This window comes from Thunnus maccoyii, chromosome 7 (assembly GCF_910596095.1).
Source record: "Thunnus maccoyii chromosome 7, fThuMac1.1, whole genome shotgun sequence".
Lineage (NCBI taxonomy): Eukaryota > Metazoa > Chordata > Actinopteri > Scombriformes > Scombridae > Thunnus > Thunnus maccoyii.
In genome coordinates, this window is record NC_056539.1 from 13,182,551 (window position 1) to 13,207,308 (window position 24,758).

Genomic DNA, 24,758 nt, shown 5'->3' on the forward strand with positions numbered 1-24,758 from the left:
TTTACATCAAGCCCGAGTGAGAGATAGAGGGGGAAGACTGTGGTTTGGCTTAAGTGAAGGCACAATACCCAGAGGAAGATGTGTATCTTTTGTTTTGTTGTGTGCCTGCATGTATGTGTGTGTGTGAAGTATACTGTATGTGCATATGCACATGTGCATTTGTGTCAGGAGTCAGGAAGGAAGGAGGTCAGACTGTCTGGGATCAATGGAGTAGATTGATAGTATCGTGGTTTTCAGGAAGACACAGCAAAATTAAATTTATATAGAACATTTAATTCCAGGGAAGATACAATACACAATCAAACAATGAGATTCAGATGTAGATTTGTGTAGAACACAAACTAACCCAAAGCACACAGAAAAACAAATGTTTTCAATCTGGTTTTAACACTGTTAATGTCAGAGCACATCTAATGTAATCTGTCAAAATATTCCAGCAGCTAGGGCCATAAAATCCCAAAGTTGCTTCTCCATCTTTTGATTTAGCCCTTGGACCAACCAGAGGGGCTGTTCCAAATGATCGGTTCATATGGGACAAGCAGGTACATTTTGTAATGAACTCAAACTAACTGAAGGCAAGGGCAGAGATCTGAGCATAGGTGTGATGTGAACAGATTTACTCTTTTCTTATAAAGCTTATATAGCTGCACTTTGAATTAGCTGTAGTTGGCCCATAGTCTTCATATGTAGGCCAGTGAGGAGGGTGGGTCAGACTAACTAACACAAGATAAATCCATGTACCTGTATAAGTTTTCCTGCATCTGGCTGAGAAAAGAGGCCAGTATATTTTTAAGATAAAAGAAAGCTGTTTTTGGTGTGTTGGTGGTTCTAAGATCAGGATCAATGACAACGTCCTGATTTATGATCTTTGTGGTAATTCCTGTCCGAGAGGACACACTTAGCGCCAATAACACGGATTTTGGTTTTGTATTAGCTGCCGGAAGTTGCACCACATTCCAGTCAATCATGTCTCTAATGTATTAAACCAGTAAAGGTTGAGATCTACAGGGGATAAGGATAGGTAATAGCTGTGTGTCATCAGCATAATTATGGTAAATGTCACTTGTGTTTTTGATTTGTGTGGGCTTAAGGCACATAAAAGGAATGCAATGTTCGAGGAACAGCAATGGTCCAAGTATTGACCCCTGAGGGACTCCATATATAATGTCAACTTTCCTGGATATAAATCTCTCAAAAGATACAGAAAAAAACATCTTTTTAGATATGTTGCAGACAAGTACTCAACCAGAAGGTCTTTCCCGCTAGTCTACTCTTGGCTCACTGTGGAGATAAATCTATTGGCTCTGTGCTCCTTCTCTCCTCTGTTTCTTTGTCTTTCTATCTCTCATTCCGTACATTCTTTGGCTTCACTCTCTATACATCCGGTGTGACTCCCCCTCTGTTTGAATGCCTCAATTGTCTCTATTTCACCTCTGTTTCTCTTCATCACTCCCTGTAGTGCATTATTTTTGTCATTTTCTTTGTCCTGCCTCATCTTCTTCCCACTTTTCACCCCTTTTTTTTTATAGCTACTGTGTTCATTTCCATCTCTGCCTTAAATCCTCCCTCCTAGCCATCTTTCTCACGTCCTATTCTTCATTCCCTTCCCTCCTCACATTCCTGTCACATACAGCATCTTATGTTATTGCTGATTGAGGGAGATCCAAGCAGCATCAGGCTATCACCTGCCATTGATTCTACACACTCCATAAAGCAGCCTCTCCTCGCCCACTAATATGACAATTAGGCCAGTCTCTGGAAAATCCATGCGGTGTCTTTAAGTCCACATAAAGAAAATGGAACAATCATAAAATCCTCCTCTGCTTACTTAATATCCTTTCCCATGTACCAGCACAGTATCATGTTCTGAACTCTGAAGGTCACCCTGGTGATGTGGAACATTAAAAGCAGAGCAAAGTGTAGCTCACCCTTGTGCCAGTGACAAAGGAATATTTCTTTGAACATGAATGAAAAAGTTATTAAATGTTTTAAAGAATAAGCTCAAAGTCTTTTGGTAGTTTGTCTCTCTTACAATAACAAAGGTTATTAGAGCTTGAAACCCCTTAGGTTATTGTTGGCTCCTGTCCAGTATTACAGTATCTCTTTTTACAGAACATTATTGGAAACCGTGTATTGAATTGAAGTGAATCAAAATGGGGTTCTAGTACTACTATGTCATCTTCTACTGCTATTGTAGTTTCTTTATATATTACTAATACAGTACTACTTCTACTATCATAAAACAATGAGTGTAAGAGAATATTTCAAAAGTTTAAACCTGCATTAAGTGCTTTTTTGGCTACCCGGGGGCAGTTAAACACAGCATTGACCATCTTGTATGGTTGATGTGGTGAACGGCAAACAGCTGCCTATTCACACATCCAACAGACACAGAACTGTATTTACATTCATTTAGAAGGATCCTGTGTTTGGTGTTGTGACTGATCTTAGTCCGATGTCCACTCTCCTTTTAACTTGATCTTGAAATAAGTGAAATAAGTGACTCTTCAGCAGTTAAACGCACCACTGTGTTTGCTAACTTTATCTGTTTGCTGGGCAGGTAGAGTTCAACATGTTTATCAGAGTTTTCGGCTGGAAATAGCTGCCTTTTGCAGCTGAAAACCGAGGTGATGAGAGCCATAGGAGTGAACCAAACCAGTAAAGTTGTAGGCTGGAAAACCAAAACAATTATCTAAAAGAAACTAAAAGTGCTCCATAGAACTGAGAAGAACTGCAAAGTTGGGTGATAATTCTTAGTGCATTCATTATTGGGGGTGCCCTCTTTCACACCCATTGTCAATAAGATAGTATTGATTGTAACACCTTTAAAATATGCACTACCTGCAGCACAAAAATATAATTTGCCTTGTAAAATTATGATAAAAGGATCTAAGTGGAAAATTGACCATGTTTGAATTGCTTCTTCAGCTGTACGGGCTTTTGAAGCTGCGCGACCAATGTGAAAAGGGATTATCATACCCTAATGCTAGAGCACTGTGTTCTACCAGTACTGATACCTCTGCATAATGCTTGACAACCACTCTGTTAAATATTTTAATCATAAATACCCTAACCACCACTGTGTCCCCATTAATGCTGCTCCATTTCATTACCATTTTCCCTATCCCTATTTCCCTATCTAGGGCATGCATAATCTCGGTTTTCTTTCAGCCTTTAGTCCAATTTTTAGTGCAAGTACCTCACGGCTGTGTAATGGAAACATTGAGAACGTACACATCGACAAGACTGGGGCTGATGGAGAGCAAGAGAGGAGCTAAGGCGTAACAAGATGGTGAGAGGGAAAAGGTAGAGAGACTGAGGAGAGGAGAAAAACAAGAGCCATGGCAACCGTAATAAGTGACAAAAGCATTTCAGAGCATATTAGCGCTTCATTTGATGATGATGTGTTCTATTTGCATGCAAAGTATCCAGACCCCTGCAGCAGAGGGTCACCATCTCTGTATTACCGATTGCAGGCATTTCTCACATCTCTTCTTCGTCATCAAACCATTTCCTTTTCTCTTTTAAGCCTTTGTTCTCAGTGTGACTCGACTCTGTATCAGAGCAGAATCACTCCACATTAGAGCTTTACTAAAGGCATATACACACCATTGATTGGTGGAGATTTGTTATCTAAATTATCAAAGTTATCAAAGTTGGCCGCAGTGGTGATCACTCTGAGGTAGCCTTGATGGGATCCAGGGAGACATTACACCCTTTCCACCCAACTCCCCGCCCCTTTTATGGCAGCTAAATGATCTCTTAATGACTTTGTTTAGGAAGTTACCTGTCTAAACACCCGTAATCATATTGATCTGGAGTTGTGGAAATAGACAAATTAACAAGTCTGTGTTAATCCTGTTGAGGTGAATTGAGCATGGTGGTGAGTTCAGGAGTCTCGTTTCATTAGTAGTAAAGAAAAGATAGTTGGAGTAGATGGAGCACTAAAGCTCAGAGTGAAGTTTCACTTGATCGGCTCTGGTTCGCATTTTTCCCTCCGCTGTCGTAACCTGCTGTCTGTTAACCTGGCATCCAAATGAGGCTGTTGGGATAGTGCCCGAAATCAAGCTCAATCCCTGAATATGTCTGTCACAACACTGGAAACAGTAGTCCCCCACAGTGAAAGAACTGACACAATAATTTGCTGCTGACAGTATAGTTTTGAATGGTTTTTTTTGTTTGTTTTTTTTTTTAATCCATGGAGCCTTCGCTGTATGCCAACTTCAGTATGCCTTCAGTGACATCTACTGCCATTCCAATTTCGAACACGGAGTGCCATAGCACCCTGGGGTTGAATATTTTGGATCAGTGTCCCCTTCAAATGGCAAAATGTATATGTGACATGCAGTAGGCCTCATTCAATGATAATGGCATACACTATTGTACAGCTTGTGCCATGCAGTAAGGCTTCTGAATGGACTCGGCTGCAGTCATTTGTCATAATTACAGAGATGCTTTGGCTCTGAACCATTTGTACCCCCAGCCCCCCACCCCCCACACACACACACACACACACACACACACACACAATACACACATACACACACTCGCTTTTATACTTGTATATCTACTTATTCTGCTGTCCCATGAAATTGTATAGCCCAGGGTGTCTAATTATACTAATCGAATGCGTACCGCCTGACATTTATTCATACATTATTAATAGCAGAAACAATAGAATCTCTGATTGGATACACTGACTTCCTGACTTCTCATCTTCGCTCTCTCTCTCTCCCTCTTACTGCTTCTCACTTATCTCTCACTCCATCCCTCTCTCTACCCCCGTGACCTCCTTTCTTCTCTCCGTGACTCTTTCCCCTTCACCTCCTGTAATTTTGCTTGTGGGTGTTGAGTAATTAGCATGCCTCCCACTTTTATTCTGATGTCAGAGTAGGGAATTTGAGAAATGTCCCATAAAGATTATGTGTCCTGATAAGGTTATGTCTGGGATTCCATTAAAGAGATGGGCCGCACAATGGCTGTTTGTATCCTTCGGGGGAGAGAGAGAGAGAGAGACTGTGTGAGAGAAAAACTCTGGAAATGACTGAAGAAAAGAAGCTGCTTCTATATTATTATATAGAGTACAACATGTACTCTGTGTTATACATTATGCTGTACTTTACTTAAGTCTGTGTTAATTTTACATGAAGATGAACCTATTGTTAATGACTTTACTTAATTACGAGATTTTACTACAATACGTTAGTTATAAATTCACACAATATGGTGAAAAGTATTTTGGCCTCTGTTAAAGAAAATCTTTAAGCGAGACCATGTACATTTTTAAAGAAGAAAAAACACATTGTTCTTAGAAATAAAAAGTTGAATTCATAATCCATAAAATACGCCCTTGCTTAAGTCACTGTGCTCAAGGGTTTTGCCTCATCAGCGTTCCTAAAGTCTGGTATGACCAGTAGCCTCTGGTGGCAAATGATTGCAAACTTTAGATGAAACTGTTGTGTAACTGACATTACAGAGTCAGTTAGTGGGCTTAATGACTCTTCTCACTCATCATTATCCTGCAATGCGTTAATTCATGTTAATTGTGATCACTATTAGCAAAAGTTAGATAGTTTTCTCACAGAATCTGATTATATTTCCCACAATAGTGTGATTTCAACTTTACTGCTACAGTCTGGGGAAGGCCCTTTCCTGTTTCAACACGACAATACCCCTGTGAACAAAGCAAAGTACAGCTAGGTTCCAAAATTTTGTGGAAAGCTTTCCCACAAGAATGGAGGCTTTATAGCAGCATATTAATGCCAGTGGTTTTGCAGTTTGATGTTCAACTAACAAATATGGGTTTAATGTTGTGGTGTCTACATACTTTTGGCCATGTAACCTTATATATTTTACCTTTAATTTTATTATATTATACTTTTACATTTGCGGTTGTTGTGTTGTGTGTTTTTCTCCTTGGATTTTTATTATAATGTGGTTACAACAAAATGTTATGTATACCAATAAAACCCTCAAAAATCGCAGTGCAGTTCAGCTGAAATGAACTGAACTAAGGGAGTGATTATGAGAGTCTAAGGGAGACAAAGAGGGAGGCTTGCATAGTGGATAGTACCGTACGTCCAGCACAGTCTTTTTGCATTGTTTCACGCACTGTGCATCTGTGACCACAGGAAAATGTTAAGGAGTTTTGCATAAGGAAATCCGACCTTGAGCATTCAAATGTGAGAAGTTGCAATTGTCCATGGCTGAAGGAGCTGCCAAAGTGTTTTGTGTTTGCAGCTGTGGCCATGGGAGTCCTCTCCACTTGATTTTCAAAGCAAATTACACGATGGCATATTCAGCATTAAACCAACAATGAGATGAAAAGGGAGTTATGGGGGGTTTTGTAAATTACATTATGTTTGTGAAATTTCTAGGAAAACACAATTCCATGCCAGGTTAGTATGGGGGGAGGGGGGGGGGGGGGGGGGGGGGGACTGATAGATAATTACAGATGGGGCAGAGTTGAAGATAGAAGAGCTTGTTGGATGCACATTGAATTTCACCACACACATGCTATGGCAGCAAAATTACAGTAACAGCATGCAGAGGTAGCTGCCAGCCCATCATGCCTTTTGAGGTTTGTGGCAGAAGTCAATAGTAATTCTGAGAGGATTTCTCCCACGAGGCAGAGTGCTGGAGTCATTTTCTAGATGGATCGTGTAGGCTAACTTAATTTGGGTATCATTTGTATTTCCACATGAAACACATCCGAGACTTGCATGTGCCTTAGCACCGCCTGATGAAAAATGCAGACAGTTTAGCTCCGTCAGAGAGGTGATTTGCGTTGCTGGCAAGCATTTAATTTAAGTAAACCACTCTTCTCTCCCTCTCTCAATCTCCTTCATATGCTGTATAATGCTTGATGTGTGGAGTGTTATTTCGCCTCTCGCTCACTCTGCCCGTACAGACTTTCCATTCATCTATAGGCCATATCTTGCCCCCTGTCTTGCCACAAATGTCTCCCCCTTTTCTCCTCTTATGCCGCTTTTCTCATTCCTCTCAGATGTGTCATAGGTGGTGTGATGTTTGATGTGGTGATGTTGTGCCACAATGATCTGGCTGCATTCAGAGCTGACTGGACACTTCTCCCTCAGTGGATGACTTAATCCCTCACTCCAAGCAGGCTATTTATCTCCCCTCACATCAGGGCGAAGGGATAGAGATGCTCTGGGAATACAAAGATAAAGCGTCAGTCGAGAAAACCAGCAAGCGAACCAGTTAGTCAGTCCGTGATTGAGTGAGTGAATGTTTCTCAGTGTATGTTTATGTGTATGCGTGTGTCTCACTCCTCTGCCTCATTTAGCAACCACTCACTCCTTTCCTATTTTTTTTTTATTTCCACAGACTCTACAGTTCTGTTGCTATGGCGACCATGGCCCCTCCCTTCCTCTTCCTGCTGTGTTTGCTGCTCCGAACAGCCAGCTCGGCATTCCCTGAGGAACCGGGGCCTCTCAACTTCATCCCCACTGAAGGTACACTCACCTCTTGACTTTTTGCCGCTGCGTGCCTCTCTGTGAGGTCATAATGTGTGAGGTGCGGGTTGCGCCGTAACATGCAGAGTGTTGAAGTTAGGGTGGGAATGGAGGAGGCTTAGGGTCATGGTGTGGGCTGTTGAGGTCAGACAGGCTCTCACACAAAGGGTGTTGACTGGTGTCCAGGTCAGGAGGTGTGAGGTCGCACTCGGAATGAGAGCAGTGTGTAGGAAGGGACTCTCACATTCATGACTTTCCCACACACACTCAGACCCTCTAGAGACGCAGCTCCTGACACACTCAGACTTTTAGTCTCCATATCAGCTTGGCAGTCTCCAGACCTCGATTGATTGCAGTTCAATAATATTGATTGATGGCTTCCCAGCTGAGTCCAGACCCTTCTTGATGTATCAATACCAAACAGTTGAGCGTAGATGTTGTCAGGCTACTGAGAGCTACACTGGATCGGCTCAGTTTACAGCAGGTATGGCTTATAGTACAAAATACAGGCTCATCTAGATGGACAGATGGGACGAATAGAGGAAAGTGTGGAGGTGGACGACAAGGAGAAAAGAGAATGAATCACAGTGGGTCCCAAGATGGAGTGACATTTATATGAATGAAAGGAATAACAGGATAAGACTAGAGCATAAATGACTAAATATAAAGATGAATAAGAAGAGGAAAGATGAATGAACTATTGGGTGGGATATAAAAAAGTAATGGCAGAGAGAAGATGAGAGAATATCAGATGAAAATACTCTCTTGTTCACCTCAGTCAAGGTCAAAGACAGATAGCCATCCTGCTTTCCATAATAATTTATCTGATTTATATGTAACAGTTCTGTCTGCTTTTCTCTTCACTGCTGTTTTTTTTTCTCTGGATCTTTGCACAACTGCTGGATGACATGACAAAAAGATGCTAAAAGTGCTCTGCTACTTTTATCTTTGATTTTTCTCCCTAAAGGCTGCCCATCCTCAATGTACAGAATAACTCTCTGGAACACTGTGAACATTTTGTTTTACCATTTTGATGTTTTTCAAGTATGTCTGTGTTTTTAAATCAGTTGGCAGAACACGTTTTTTCAAACTTGCCACAAAAAAAGCAGTGTGTAAATGAACAATTCATCAAAAGTTAGTTCCGATCAGTCAACAAACGAAACTTGTGAATATAACATTAGCATAGACTATGACGTCTAGCGCAGACATCTGAATCACTTTCAGAAGATTATTTTGTTTCTTGTGTCTTTGTGCTCTGCGCTGCATCTAATGTAGCAGAGATGTTCATGTTTGAAATGGCAGGTTTCAAATGTTGTCTCCACACTGAAAAGCTGTTAGGGCTGCTGGATTGTTGAAACAACAACACCAACACAAACCAAAATATACTTTTGGATAGATGGTTGTCAGGTTGGAATCAGTAATTGTGTGTGTTTGTCTCTTACTCACTGACAGTGGTGAGACGGTATCCAGTGTTCCTGGGCCGACCTCACCGAACATGGCTGAGACAAGAGCCTCTACACATCCAGAGGATGCTCCAAGTCAATCGGACACTCTACATTGGAGCGAGGTACAACACACCCCAGCACAGCACACACACACATACACACAGACATACTAATGAACATATAAGCAATTCATTTATGACTATACATATAAATAAGCTTTGAGAAATCTGGGACCTGTGTGATATCTTTGATTGGTTACACCACACAACTGCAAATATATCTCTGTGAGAGCCATTTTCGGCTCTGATATTTGCTAGAATATTATCACTACATTTGTTGCCAAGCAAAATAAGAAACTGTCATTGGACATTATTTTTCCAGTGTGTAGGATTTAGTGGCATCTAGCATTGAGGTTGCAGATTGCAACCAACTGAGTACCCCTCCCATCACCCTCCCCTTCCAACCATGTAGAAGAATCTACTTGGCCGTGAAACTCGCAAAAAAAAGGCAAAAGGTTTGGTTTGTCCATTCTGGGCTACTGTAGAAACATGGCAGTGTAACATGGCTGCCTCCATGGAAGAGGACCCCATGTAGGATACCTATGTAGATATAAAGGGCTTATTCTAAGGTACTGAAAACACAACAATTCTTATTTTCAGATGATTATACACTAATTAAAACATACTTATGAACATAATATTCGATTTCTGCCAAGTCTGTTCTGCTAGATGCCACTAAATTCTACACACTGGTCTTTTAAGATACAGTGTCTGAGCCCAAAACCTAAATCGACTGATAAAACATACCATCAGACGCTATTGCTGCAGAGAAGTAAGTGTTCCCTGTTGAATTTATAAATGACAACAGGATTACATAAATATGTCAGTTGATTAAAAGGTTGGTTTGTTCAACACTTTGGTCAGCATGTCAACATGGTACCTGTGGTTATTTTAACATGCTAACACACTAATGTTAGCATTCAGCTCAAAGGAAAGCTGTGTGAAGTACATCCAGGTATTATTTACATCATAACGAACAAGGCTGTTCACTGTGGTAGTGCTGGAGAATCTGTGAGAGCAGGGGGTCCACATGCTAGCACACTCACACAAGCACAATCCTTGAACATTAGTCCAACCTAACCAAAGCCTTAAAGTTTTAGCACCTCTGTTTGCATTAATATTCTATTATACACACAAGAATTGGATCAACTAACAAATTAAATCAGGGGTAACAAACAAAATCCTGCAATATTCAAAGGCCCTGCACACACTTTTTAAATTATACTGCCTGATTAGACATCTGCTCAGGTTGAAGTTGTGTGAGAATAATGAGATGCCACAACACATTTACTTACAAGAATGATAAATATTTTAGTTGTCTCATCCTAACAGGAGGAACAAAACTAAACAGAAAGTCATGACCACATAGTCATGAGTGAAGGTCACCCAGACAGAACAGGGACTTGTTTACCAAAAGTATCTGAAGGCTAAGATGATGTCATAGCAATGAGGAAAATGTGAGGAAAATTTAGAGGTCAGCTGTGTGCATAATTAAAAACACAACTCTAACTGTATTACTAGCTAGTCACAAGTTATCATCCTCTGCTGATTACATGTTGATATGATCTTACAGACTTACAGCCAACACAGCAAACAGTTGCTAACACTAATTATATTACAGCAGATACTCAGACAGCATTTTTGTAACAAATCTGTTACAGAAGCTGAATCTGAAGGCTGATATTTGGCCTAGCACATGTTCTCTAATTTGGTCTCCATATGATGATGGTCCCCACATGTCTGTCAGTCTGGTGAATGTGCTGATCCTGGACAGTAATCCTGGTGGTCAGGAGGGCCAGACAAAAACGGCCTGCTCAGCTGCGTCAGGTTTACACTGTTAAACTGCTTGCTGCTCCCTGGAGCCATTCAGGAGCCGACCTGAAACAGACTGAGCTAACAAAAAACATACACCTCGAGATTTACTGACTTGTGTTGTCCAAAAATTAATTTAGCTTGAAACATGCTTAAAAAAAAGAAAGAGAGACACAGTCAGTTTCCACATATGGCGCTGGTTATTTTCTGTAGTGGCAGTCTCAAAGAAGATTGAAGTGGTTTCCAATAAGAGACGCCACTGTGGTCCAGGAAACGACCCAGTCCCTGGCCTCCAGCTGGTCTAACCTTACCGCTGAGACTTAGTAGTAAATATATCAAACTATGTAACATGGTTGCAGCCATTCTGTCTGCCCTGAGGGTCTATAAACACACACGTTCATGCAGCCTCATAATAAAACTGCTCACAGACAACTATGGCTACTGTAGTGTGTAGGTCTACTTTAAAATATAACCAGAGCCGAGAGGCAGCTTGAGAGATGTGCATTTCAATTTACAGCTGCAGAAAATTGTTACTCAATAGGAGAGGTTAACTGATATGAATGTCTCAGTCCACCGGATGCTAATGAAATGCTAGACTGACAGCAAGAATGGTGAGAGAAGAGAGGGCGGGTGTTGATGGCTGCAAGAAAGATACTGAGAAAGAGAGTTTCAAGAGTATATTTATATATTTCTTGTAAGTGGCTAATAGTGTTTGTGGCTGTCTAGAAGGGAACAGATCCATGCGAGTGTGTGAGCCAAAGACAGCGCAGCAGGGAGGCAGGGGTTTAAAATGTATAATGTATAAATAAGTACCTGTTTGGTGGCAGGTATGACTGCCAAAAGCTGCTACAGAGTGCACGGCCTGATAAGACGCTTCACTCATCCCAAAATCCTGTCACCATTAGCATAGCTGCTGCTCAGACTGCTAGCGCTGCTAAATCCCTGCCCGAAGCACCTGCTGAGAGAAGCTACCTCTCCCTGTCCTCTTTCCATCCTTGCTAAATGAAAGTAAACTATGTATTTGGCTGGTGGCAGGTGGAGTAAAGCTCCTTGCTGTGTTAAGCCCCATTTCATTGCTGTCAAGATGAGCAGCTGTGGATCCTGTGGTCTTCAGCCCTCAGATAGATCCAAAGGGCTAATCCACACAAATATAAACCAATTGGAGAGTGTTTACCTTTGGACATGATGACCAAAGGAACGAAGCCAACTCTCAATAAAGTCTAAGAGGTTTTTGCCATCTGTGTGTGTGTGTTTAGGTTTCACTTTAGCTGGAAAAGGAAAGTGTGCTGACTTCCTGCCAGGTTGGTGGTTTCTCAGTTTATTAGCCCACAGACACTGACCTCACAGGTCAGCAGGGGTCAGGCAGTGGCCACAGCCAGGTCAAATGCCTCATGGCAGACAGAGAGAGAGACGCACCGTTGTGGCAAAGACTGGGAAGCTCGGGAGTTCTAGCTGCCAGGCTGTTCAACTGAAGAGTGGCTGGCAGAGAAAGCTTAGCATGCAGACGAGGATAAGTATGTGGGGAGAGACATAGACACACAGGTGAAGACATCCCACACTGACACACAGCATAGTCACTATTTCCACACTATATACTATGGGAGTATAAAGCATACACTCAAATAATGTTACTTTAGATCATGAGCATAGACTGATGTCAACTTTGCAACTGCTTCAAATTTTAGAAATGTAACAAAGAGAAAAAATATAAATCAAAAATCTTATAAATAAATATCAATAAGCTTTTCCAAACATATTATAACAATATTTTTTGTCAAAAATGTTCCTGCAGTTGTCTCACTACTCTCTCAACAATTAGTTTTCTTTTTTTCCCCCAGCTTTCAGCAGCTCCTACATTTCTGTTGCATTGTGGAGCAACAACACCACAATAAATATATTGGTTTATACTGTATTGCACAGATCTTCAGATACATTGTCTCAGGTGTTTGTGATTTGATTCTCTTCATGATGGGTTGTTGCTGCCTGTGGCTCGAGTAGAGAGATGTTTTTTTCTTGGTCTTTGACCAGGATGTTTCTTACTCAATGAACTTAGCGCTGGTAGTGTGCATGATTTTACTACCTGGGTTTCAGTTTTGAGAGCACTGCTAACTCACTTGTTAGAATTAGCATGAACTGGGACATGGCTACTTACTCAGGCATGTATTTATAGACACCCTGGTACTCACACAAATGCTACACTCTCCCTCAGTCAGCAGAAGTGCCAGGGTAACTGGGTGGTCAGCTCAAATCTTTCCATTTCAATTTCATCCAGTGGAGCAGCTTCTCCTTCCAGGCTCAGAGAGGCTCAGCACTGCTCACACTGAACCACAGTATGGCAGCTAGCCAGAAGAAGAGCAGGAAAGCTGAGAAGAAATATTGGAAAACTTGGAGGCTTAAGAGGTCTCGACCTTGAGTCTGCAGTTGTTTGATGGGCCAAAAGGAGAAAGTTCATGAGCTGGTCAAGGAAGAAATTTAGGAAATTTTGACAGTTTCTCTTGATTCTGTGTTGACTTTGCATTAGCCAGGTCAAAAAGGTTTGGAGAGGTTTAAGCAATAACAGCTCAGGCGTGTGCGTATGCCTATACACATATACATACACAAGGCCAAAGAGAAAGAAATAGAAGACTTTTGATTTGTAGGTCTTAAGCCTGGGTTGTATATGTTGAGGCGTCTTTGTGAAGATTTATGAGCCAATGAGTCATATACAAGGTTGTGTGCACATCCTGCAACATAAAGAATAATTAAATCTTCATGTTAGTCTGTCTTTCGATACACACCCTGAATCCTTACCGTCCCCTACATGCAGTACACATTAAATCCACTAACACATATAAACAAACAAAAACACACAGGCCACAGGCTTTGCATCATTCAAACAACCTGGAGCAAGCAAGAGAAGAGAAAGAGAAACAGCAGCATAAATAATTCCCCCTCCTCTGCACTATCAGAGGCAACAGTGCTGGCTGCCAGCCACTCTGACTAGGAGGCCTGTTGCTATATTCATTATGTTAATGCTGAGACACTGCTGAAGCAGCCCGGATGAGATTATGCCTCACACTCTGGCTCACTCCACTGTTTGGAGAACGCTTAAACTCTGACCTGTTAAGCAGGGACGCGGCGAGCAAGTATTTAGTGATTTCGCACTTCTTCGCCACTTAGTCGTTGTCCTGTTCCTGCGAGGTTGAGTATGAGCGGGAATCTTCTAACGCACCAGCAGGAAGTGAGAATGAATTATTCAGAAGAAGAGTAACCTGATGGCTCTTGGCCTACCTGCGATCTCGTCAAACACACACTCTCACAGCTCTCTCTTTCAGAAAAACAAGCAAAAACACACACTGAGGTTGGTATGAATGCTCGTATTAGCAAGCACTTGTACATGGATGCACTCACACACAAAATAACCCCTCCCTCTGTCAAAGAAAAAGGAGAAACCAGGGGAGAACATGCAGCGCAGATGGGAGGCAGAGCTGGATCAGAGATGGGATCGATACTGCTGCAATAACACGGCTATGGCAGATTTACAGATTAGCCTGTTCAGAGCCCAGCCCTTTGCGTAGATGAAGCCCAAGCTTCAGATCCATCCCAGCAGATACCAAGGCCTTGATCAATATGCAAACGTCAGCTGTTAGCTGTCTAGCCCATCTCTCATTCAGTAGGAATTTGCACAGGAACGTCCAAGGTTACCGCAGAATTAACAACAGATTAGCAGTGCGAGAAAGAAGTGTTTGGAATATCATGAATACAGGCATGGTGTCGGCTTTTGGACAACGTGTAGGCAGCGTGTGGGGGTGTGCAGGCATCAGTATAACAACTTTATAAATCATCCATTAATTCAATTTCAGGCTTTTGAATAAGACGGATAAGCGGAATTTGGGGCCTTGCAGCAAATTCAATGCAGCAAGTCAAGTTTAATGAGCGGAGGCAAAAGGCGAAGGGGAAATATGAGACATCATTATGTAGTCGGGTTCCATTTCTCATATATATTGGTGAGAAATAGAAGACATTGTAAAGCAGTTCCCTAATCTCTGTGGGTCTGATCGACTTTAAAGGAATAAATGTCTCTAATGTGTATGCATTACTGCACATGCTGTGGCAAGATATACACCAGGTTGAAATTTATTTAGCGATAAAAACCACATAGATTCAGTATGTGATGGAAATATTCATACTATTGTGCTTTTCCTTATTTTCAGTCATATATAATATATATATATATATACATATATAATGTTACAATGTTGTAATGTTCATATTAAACATGGCCAAAGTGTCAAATAATGAGGTAAACATATGTAGAAGTAATCTCTGTGGGCAAAAAGCACTGACTTCAGACTGCTCTGAACGCTCAGTTTCCAACATTTTTTTGGCTGGACTGGCCACGGACCAGCCCTGTAAACTGACATGTCTGTCACTGACTGACTTAGTGACTGACTAAGTGATGAAGTTACAACATTGGTCAGCTGGCCCAGTGTCTGAATGTCCCTATTGCTCGTTGCTCTGAATCGGCACAAACAGCTTCAATTATATCCTCAGGGGGCGTTAACAGTGGAGTCCCTGACTGCAGTCCTGAAATAAGTTTTAAAAACAAACATTTACTGACCAAAGTGTCTCACCAACACATGGATACAAAGAGCCTGCATGGCGGCTAGCAGCTACTCAGCATAGCTAGCACCGTTAGCGTAGCCATGCCGTGCTGTGTGTAGCCCATAGACTATATAAAAATAAGGTTTAGCCACAGGGTTCTGAAAGACGTCATAGCATAGATGTAGCTTTTAATATGAAGCAGTAAAGCAGGAAATGTTGGGTTTGCATCAGCAGTAACTTAATATGACTCTGACACAGCTGCCCCCTGGCAGGCTTCTGGAAAGCTGGCCAATCAGAACAGAGTGGGCTCATCAGGAGGGGGGCCTTGAGGAGACAGGAGCTAAGACTTTTTGTTAAGAGACAGAGGCTGAACTGAGGGGCTACTTAAAAGGCCAGTATAAGATAAATGAGGAGTTTTTTGAACTGTGAATCATGCAAAGCTACTTGAGCAGAGTCCCAGAATAAAAATATAGTGCTGGAAATGAGCTTAATAGCTCCCCTTTAAGCTTTGGATATTGCTCTGTTGGCTTACTGCCACTGTCTCTCTTTCTTTCTCTCTCTCTCTGCAGGGATGACCTTTTCCGTGTGGAGTTGGACATCGTTGCAGGAGATGAGATGTTCTACAGCAAGGTGACCACCTTCAGGACAGACACACATAACATTTACACCTTCTAGGCAGATGTTTTACTTGTCATTAGACCGTTTAATGTCATTTTCTACCTTAGAGAAAATGCAACTAACCAGCGGTATGTCTGTTTGCTTTTTATTATGTAGAAAAGAACATGGGAGTCAAACAAGAATGACATCAGGATCTGCAGGATGAAGGGCAAGCATGAGGTGAGACAGTGTTGTGTGGTTGTTTCTCCATATTCTCTTTTTTTTTCAAACCGATCTGTCTTTCTCTCCGTCTCTCTCAGTCCAGTTCAGGGCAATGAGCTTGATTTTTCTATTGAGTGTCATTTATATTACAAAAACATTCCTACTGGCAAGTTAATTGTAACTCTAGAAATGTAGTCAACATGTTGATGCACAGTATCTGTGTGGAAAGGCCTATACGACTATAACAGCTCTCAGTCTGTATTTCAGAGCATAAAACAGTCATTAGAACAGGAAATCTGGACTATGCAATGACCAGGCATAACAAAGAAGCCACCATCCTCCTTATGTTTCATTGACTTTGAAAAGGTAAGGCATCAGAGGAGGTGATATCCCAAAATATCTCTCCTCAAGAGAGGAGGCAGGCTCAACACAATGATCCCCACAAGCCCTAATGAAAGATTTACTTTTAAACTATTCTTATAATCTTGTTTGAATCTTGATGAATGATGCAGTGGTTGTATTCCTGTCCTCTGTACTAGGTTGCATATTGTTAAAGTCACTAGCCTTAGGTCTCTGTCTTTTGCCCTTCTGACTTTCTTCTTGTGGCGATCTGAGAGTTCGCTCCCTTTTTTGGGTTAGCTGTGTTGAATTAGGTCAGCATCTTAATTATTTTGTATATAAGCGACTTGCTGTTGAACACTAACTAACTCATGCTCAGAGGAAGGCCTTGCAACAGCAATGATATTTTAATAAAATATGAGGATCCACAAACTTTGGCTGCTTTGATGGTGTGCCACCTTTGATAATTGATTTATATTGTTGAGTGCAAGCACCCAGTTTCTCTAGCTAGAACACACAGTTGCTGTCTTTTTTTGGAGCATTGTTTATTTATTATATGATAAAAAATGCAGGGCTAATTACATGCAGTTTAATAATAATCTGAAAATAGCACATTTAATTGCATCATCATAAATAATGAATAAAAAAACATCACTTTTACTATGAAGTATTTTTGTCACCAAATACAGAATTCCATCTGTGTTGACTTTAAAAATCATTTGCAACACTAAAATGTTTTTTAGATAGATAGATAGAAAGATTTTTTATTGTCCTTCAAGAAATGTGTTGCACAGAGCCTCACATGAATACAGAGATACATTAATACAATACACATCCACAACATAACTACATCAAAGACATCCATATGGGATACATCCACATTCATACGCACATACACCAGTTACAGTCATCGGGTTATTTTGTTTAGCAATACTATGGCAGAGGGGACAAAATTCCTGCCATAATGTGGCTGTTTCCAGGCCAGAGATCTGTATCTGTGACCAGATGGAAGCAATGTGTAACCATTTATTGATTTTTAAGTTGTCACAATTTTTTACTTCACTTTATTTTGCCTGAAGCATTTTCTGAGCAATTTTTCAGCTCACTCCATCATTTGCTGTAAACTGCACTCAACAGTGTCTTCTTGCAGCCCGAAATGACACAAATTTTGGATTTTGGGGTGAAAGTTGGTAAATCCCCCATAATAATGACAGATTATATGCAGAGATTATATCCTGTAGAATGACAGTAGATCAAATTGGATATTGGGTGATAGTTTGACAGTGAAATATGTTGAAATCATGTCATGTCTAATTCATGTCCAGTCACTGAGAGCTTTTCTCTTACACTATCTCTCTCTTTTACATACACACACACACGCACACACACACACATACACAAAAACCATGTTCCTCTAAATGATGGCACGTGTTCTACCTTTGTGCCTGGAGCTTTTGTTTCACTGTGCCAGTCATCTGGCTGTCATGCCCGCTGGCGCAGCCATAAGAAAGGGAGGCTCATCTCACTGTCCCTGCTCATCCAACCCGGCAAACACACATACACATATCACATCGATCAGAGGGACAGAGCCACTCTTTCCTATATAGAACTTGTTCCACTGAGTTGAGTTGAGGGATGCGGTGTGTGCCCTCAGAAAATGCAGGTGGGCGTTGGGAAACCGAGGCGGTGAGGAAGAGATGGGGTGAAACATCCCGGCAGCCACCAGCAGCCAACGACTGAATACTGTATTTCCTCAGATAAAAGATGTAACCAATTAAAAGCCTCTGATAATGGCTGGGGGTGTGGTCGACATGAAGAATTAAGGGCTGGCCCCTAAAACAGACCGGGGGGAAAAAACAAGGGTGGATAAACTCCTGGTGCCTGTTATATAACGTGCATGCCAGTTAAGCATAAATAGTAGATGTAACTCCAGCTCTATGAGTGCATGCGTAGACCTTCAGATGACCATCACAGAGAGTGGAGGGGGATGGAGGAGACATAATATTGTTTAAATACGGGGATAACGGTGCATATTTTAATAATAATGACAGCAGTGACACTACATGAGCATGGGTAACCAGGGTAACTTGGCTAAGCCAGCGAGCATACATCCATGAGCATGCTACAGCTAAGAGGTGCACTGCCAAAGCGCTGGAATTATTGTTCTGCACGTCGGAGTAAGTGGATTACCGGTAATGCAGTAACAAAAATTTAACAGAGCGGAAGCAGATCAGAAAACAAGGAGGCTTTTTACTAAAATATGAGCAAATATACTTATCAAACAGAGAGAATTAGAAATGAAGGCCTCTCTCTGATATAAGCCTGCTTCCAATAAAGGCCCGGTACCCGCTGCAGTTGAGGTAAATAAAGGCCCTGGCCACTATCTGAGGAAATACGGTACTTCTTATATCTCCAACACACCCACACATCCCCAGATGCTGTCTGCCACACATAAACAGCTATGTGTGTGTGTGTGTGTGTGTGTGTGTGTGTGTGTGTGTGTGTGTGTGTGTGTGTGTGGGTGTGTGCAGTGGTTGTGGTTGGTGCAGGAAACATGGGCTCTGTCCCCTTCGGGCAGAGAAAAAAAATGACTTATTTAACACACTGAAAGAACACCTGACATTAAATCTGTGTGAGACAGTGCCAGACCGAAACACAATGGAGAATAGAGGGACAGAGACAAAAAGCTGGGCTGAGAGGAGGAGGAGGAGGAGGAGGAGGAGGGGAGGAGAGGAAGACAGAGGGGTAAGAGAGAGGGGGGTAGGAGAAAAATGAGAGGAGAGGAGAGGAGAGGAGAGAAGAGAAGAGAAGAGGGGTGGGTGTGTGTGGGTCCCTGTTGGCCGGCCCCGAGGAGAGCTGTGGGGCTGACTTAGATATGAAAGGTCTTCTTGCCCCTAATGACTGTGCTGCCTGGTAATGCTGTGAGTCACACGGCAATGTGAGGAAGATAAGAACGCTGCCAGGTCCTCTCTGTCAGCTCTCTGGGCTCAGACGCATATGAATGGACGTGATTGTGTGTGTGTATAAATGTATTTACACATAAGCACACACGAGTACAACCGATACGTTTTTCTGAAAACTAATACAGACATCGTGAACTCACCATAGTCAGGGGGTTTTTTTGTTGGTGATTTCAAAATGTGACTAAAGTGCAGCTATTTTCAGTTACAAATAACACTTTTGAAAGAGTATTTAACAAATTGCACCACACATTTAACTATATAATGCAATCCTGTACAACAAAAAACAAAAATGAAACATTGAAACCTTCATAAAAGTAGAATCTATGGTTAAAAAAACTAGAATAGTATATGTAATTTATATTAAAATAGTGATATATATTGTGTTATAGTGCATTCTCTGGAAATTGAGTTTATAGATAAAATGAGCTAAAGTGAAATAGCACTGGGGATTCCTCACATGCTCAAATATTATGATTTTTAAAACAAATATCTTGATGGTAATACCAAATAAGTAGTAAGTCAATTTTATTTTATAGCTTCACAATCAGATACAAAAACATCATATAAAACGATAAATAAAACAAATAAACAACATAAAACAGGGTACCTTTTTCAAACATTTGCCCTGATGATGCAGTAGACTTGCACTGGACCATACATGTGAAGAGCCTTATTTTCTTCATATTTGATTTTTTAGGCCTTACTGCACCTTCGCATTTAGTCCTGAGGTTGGTGGACATCTAAAAAATGTTGAGCTAGAACTGAAATAAGCTCAGAAAACTGTAGAACAAAAACATAATGCAGCCAAGAAGATTAAAAAAAGGCAACATTTCAGATGTATCTTTATGTTATGATAACCAAATTCAATTGAATTTTATATCACAGTATCAGTATAGATTTTTTTTTACTGCAGGGCTTTTGTATCAGAGTTCATTGGATTGCTACAGGTTCTGTTTCCCTCTGTTGCTGTTTTGATCATCATGTTGAAGGTCGACTGGGCCGACTGCATATTTAACAAAAGAACAGACTTTCTGGCACACACAAATGCATCGTGCAGGTTCTTACATACATGTGGGTGGGATCAACAACTCTCATATACATTATATATACAGTATGTTCATACATATTCATGATTTTGATTGTCTTTTTTTATCTGCTCTCTCCCACACATACATGAACACGATTAAGAAGAAATCCTCGACAAACACATCTGTCAGACTGTGATTTTTTGTGTTGCCGCCCTCTCCTCCACTTCACCTCCTGAAAATGTCCTGTTCTGCTTCAGGGATGGTCGTGTCAGATGTGATACATTCGCCACCTCATAATTGGTTTTGTAATTAAATGTTTCCGCTTGGTTGATCACAAAGGACATAGTATTCTCACTAATTAGGCTGAAAATTCAATATCCTAATTCGTTCGCCTTTTTTATTCTCCCGTGTTGACCAAACGATTGTTGATGAATGCAACAGCCGGTCTCGCTGTCACTCAATCTGCATATTCTCTGCATATTTTCCTTTGTCCTCTGCTTTCCGCTGTTTCTTTTATCTCTCATGTATTTGCCCTTTTCACTGTCTCTGTCTGTCATTCTCTCCCCTTACCTTTCTCTTCCTATGAAAAAAAAAAAAAAAAAACAGAGCAAGAGATAGTGGATGAGACATTTCTCAGAGGTGGCTCTGTGCCAACACATCAGGCCATGGCGGTGTGGGATGTACTGTACATGCAAACGAAGGCAATCCCATATAGAGCACCTTTAAAGAGCGGTTGGGCGTCGTTATAAGCAGCACTTAGCGAGATATTTGATCAATACTGCTTTGATCGTGCTCTCGGAGGAGCTCTGGGTTTTCAATCGTCCAACTGAGATAAAACCAGAACCGTCAGAAGATAGGGTTTCACAGCCGTGTTTTGGCTCCAAAATTAATCAATTCGAAAAAAACCACATGTGGATTCACTTTCATGCCTTGTAATGGATGCTTCATATGTATAAAGTATCTAGTTAATATGCCTTCTGATGCTAAATGTGTGATGTTTATTTTTAAATCTGTGCTGATTTTACATAACTAAAACTGAATTATGCTCAACCTTTAATGTATATTTCACAGCATCCCATCACTATATTCCCCCAAAAGTAGTACTTATGAATCAATCATCACACTCATTACACAATGCTAAAGTGCTAGAATGCCAGATACATTGAATATGAAGACAGGGAGGCTCTGAATACTTATCCAGTGAAAATGAATGATAAAACCAAGCTCTCAGACATTAGATCTTGATCAAAGCAAATGTTGCACGACTCTAAAAAACACTAAATGTTTTTCTTGATGTTTCTGCAATATTTCCTTCCCTTTTACTACTTTTTGATTTCCCAATCGTTTTCTGTGTTGACTGATACTCAGTTTTTGTGATCCATTGTTTGTGGAGTTCCCTATGTATATGGACTTTGGTACTACAGCTGTTAACTGCTTTTCCCATGTGTACTTACCCGACAAAGCATAGATATGAAGTCATTATAAGCTCTAGGATTGACCGAAAGCTTGGCTTTATCATCAAATATTTGCAGTGGACCAAGTGTGCATAGCCTTCTTTTTTCCATACATTATATTCCCAAAAAGCAAATTTCCCCACCAGCTAGCATATGCTATCACATTTATGAATCACTTCCAGAAAGTGATTTTATACTCTTAATAGGACAATTAGCCATCATTTTCTCAGCAGGTTGTCAGACTCAAATCTGTCCTAGGGTGATTCAGGTTAAGTGTTGTGGTCAAGGACTGAACGGTGTGTGTGTATGTTTCCACCAGGGAGCGGAGCTCAGCTGACCCCTCGATCTGTAGGTCTTGCTGCAGGTCGGCTCCACCGCTGAGGCTGCCACATGGCTGACTGGCCTGGATAAACTCTCTGGTTTTCTCGGTTGCTTCCTTTCTGTCTCTCTCTCTCTATTTTTTCCTCCTACGGTATCTCTATTATCTCACTTTCTCCCCCTCTCTCCTTCACTCTGGTGTCTGATGTTTGTTTGTGGCCTGTGGTGTCTTCAGTCAGAATTACCATCAAACAGAGACGAAGGGTTGCATAGGGACACGGATTAGCTTTAACATGCTGAGTAAGACCGCAGCACTCAGAACAGCACATTGCTGCTAATTTGGTACCGCTGTTAATTTATCCTCCGCCCACATGTGCACAAACAACACACACACACACATTTTCTTCTTGTCATGTAGAGTCACTCTGTTTTCAGTCAAAATTGTGCGTCAGGGATTTTTCTGGAAATGACAGGCCTGTTGTTAATGAGTGGAGAAGAGGGCTCGCCAAACCTTTGTGTAATTGTGTATTATGTATACAGTACGTGTGTGTGTGTGTGTGTGTGTGGGAGAGTTCTGGCTCAATGGCGGCTCTTGGCAGAGCAACGTTCTCTTCTCCCTGGTCGCTAACATCAGGGGACCAGCCAGGCATGTAATGGAAACTTTGGAGATTTAGCAGCTTGCTAAATACGACCGCCTGATGTACTGCCTTAGATGGCTCCAATTGTACGAACATTACTAAAGCAGGTCATGATGATAACTTATTATATTTTATTGGAGTATGAAAAATGCTGCAGTTGCTCCCGAAGCAGTAAAATTAGCAAAAAGATTTTACGACGTACGGACCTGTTTTGTATCTTGGTGAGACCAAACACAGGAATGCTGATTGTAGCTGGAGGTGAAACAGCATGTTTGTTAGGGTTTTTGGGATAAAGCCTTGTCATTACAACAAACATTGAGGCCAAATGAAGAGACTGTTTATCATCCCAGACGAAAGGTTGAGTTCCGGGAAATAGATGAAAAGCAGATGCAGAAGGTGGAGACTCCTCAGTTTTAATGGAGTCTGACTGCTGCAGGTTGTTTTGAGCAGACATGTTGTAGCAACGGAGAACCCCATTTATTGGTGTGTGTGTGTTTGATCACTTTTATTAATGTGTGTATGTATGAATGCTTTTAGATATGCGTGTTTTTATGTACGGAACAGTGTATCTAAGGAAAATGTTTGTATCCGTGCCGAGAATCGCAAAGGAGAGGAATGCACTTGCTCGGCCAACATCTGCAGAGTAGAACAAGGCTGGCGAATATCTATTTTAAGAGCAAGAGACTGATTAAAAGTCTGCTGCCTGCATAGCGTCCGGTTTATATCGATGCAGATACAAATTTGCACACATGCTCACAGACACACACACACGTCTCTCCCTATCTTTCCACAACCTCTCTCTCGTTCTTAAATCCCCCCTTCCATTCACAACTACGTCCATATTTGCGCTTAGGTGCGTGCTCCTGTGTAATTCATCTGTGCTGCAGATTCATTTTTCAGAGCCCATGCAGCTCTGCCACTGTCAGTAAGAAGAGCAGGAGCATGAGGAGGAGGAGGAGGAAGGAGGAGGAGGAGGAGGAGGAGGAGGGCTGCAGTCGTCTGGGTCTCGGGAAGGCTTGCCAGCCAGCACAGGTGGCGTTTTGTCTGGATTCTGCCCAGGGAGCGAGGGAGCGCAGAGAAGAGAGGAGGCAGGGGGGAGAAGAAGGAGGCATCAGGATGTACAGCATTTGGATTTATATAATTGTTTAATTCAGTGATTCACTGCTTGATCCTCTATAATTGGTTTGTGTTTTTTAATGTGGAAACCACAGTGAAACCATAATCCTGCTGACTGAATTGGGCTTTGAATAAAGACAGACCCATACCTGGGAGTGCCAAATTGCTTCCTGGAATAGATGAATAAGGGTTAATGTAATGCATGTATGCAGCAGGGGATGAATTTTGACGATATCTTTAAAGCGCAAAAGGAAATCAAAACTGAGTCATTCTATTTCAACAAAGGACCTAACCCCATATTTTTGTCCTGTAGTAGTGAAATGTTTCATTTTATACAGAATAACACTGCCAAACGCTCACATTTGTGCAGTGGTTTGGCTCTTTTAAGCATTTACTCCCCTCTCTGCGATGCTGGCAGTGGGACTGGGCTGTTATTAAGAGTGCTTCATCTGGCTTTGTGATTACAGCTCTGACCGAGCTGACAGACTGTAACCCCACCGACAAACAGCATGCAAATGATTCTCACACATGAGCATGCATCTGTGCTGTGATATGCAGATACACACACACACACAAACACACACGCACGCAGAGATATATGTACTAGACACACATGAACACATGCCGCATGTGGGGGGAGTGACACACACTCATATACTGTCGCTGTCACTCCTCAATTTGTCACATAGTGCTGCGCCATTCGAAATT

General features: G+C 41.5%; 1 protein-coding gene across 3 annotated transcripts in view; it reads left to right on the forward strand.

The window, feature by feature from the left end:
* The window catches only part of sema6bb (sema domain, transmembrane domain (TM), and cytoplasmic domain, (semaphorin) 6Bb), a 126,731-nt gene that overhangs the window by 50,987 nt on the left and 50,986 nt on the right, over positions 1–24,758 (forward strand). For 2 of the 3 annotated variants that reach the window (XM_042417739.1, XM_042417742.1), the window contains exons 2-5: positions 7,348–7,475; positions 8,928–9,042; positions 15,945–16,005; positions 16,150–16,212. In XM_042417739.1, the coding sequence (XP_042273673.1) occupies positions 7,367–7,475; positions 8,928–9,042; positions 15,945–16,005; positions 16,150–16,212 (348 nt within the window). In that variant the 5' untranslated portion in view covers positions 7,348–7,366. Of the gene's footprint in view, positions 1–7,152; positions 7,241–7,347; positions 7,476–8,927; positions 9,043–15,944; positions 16,006–16,149; positions 16,213–24,758 lie in introns of those variants that run through there. The other variant, XM_042417741.1, reaches the window with a different exon arrangement.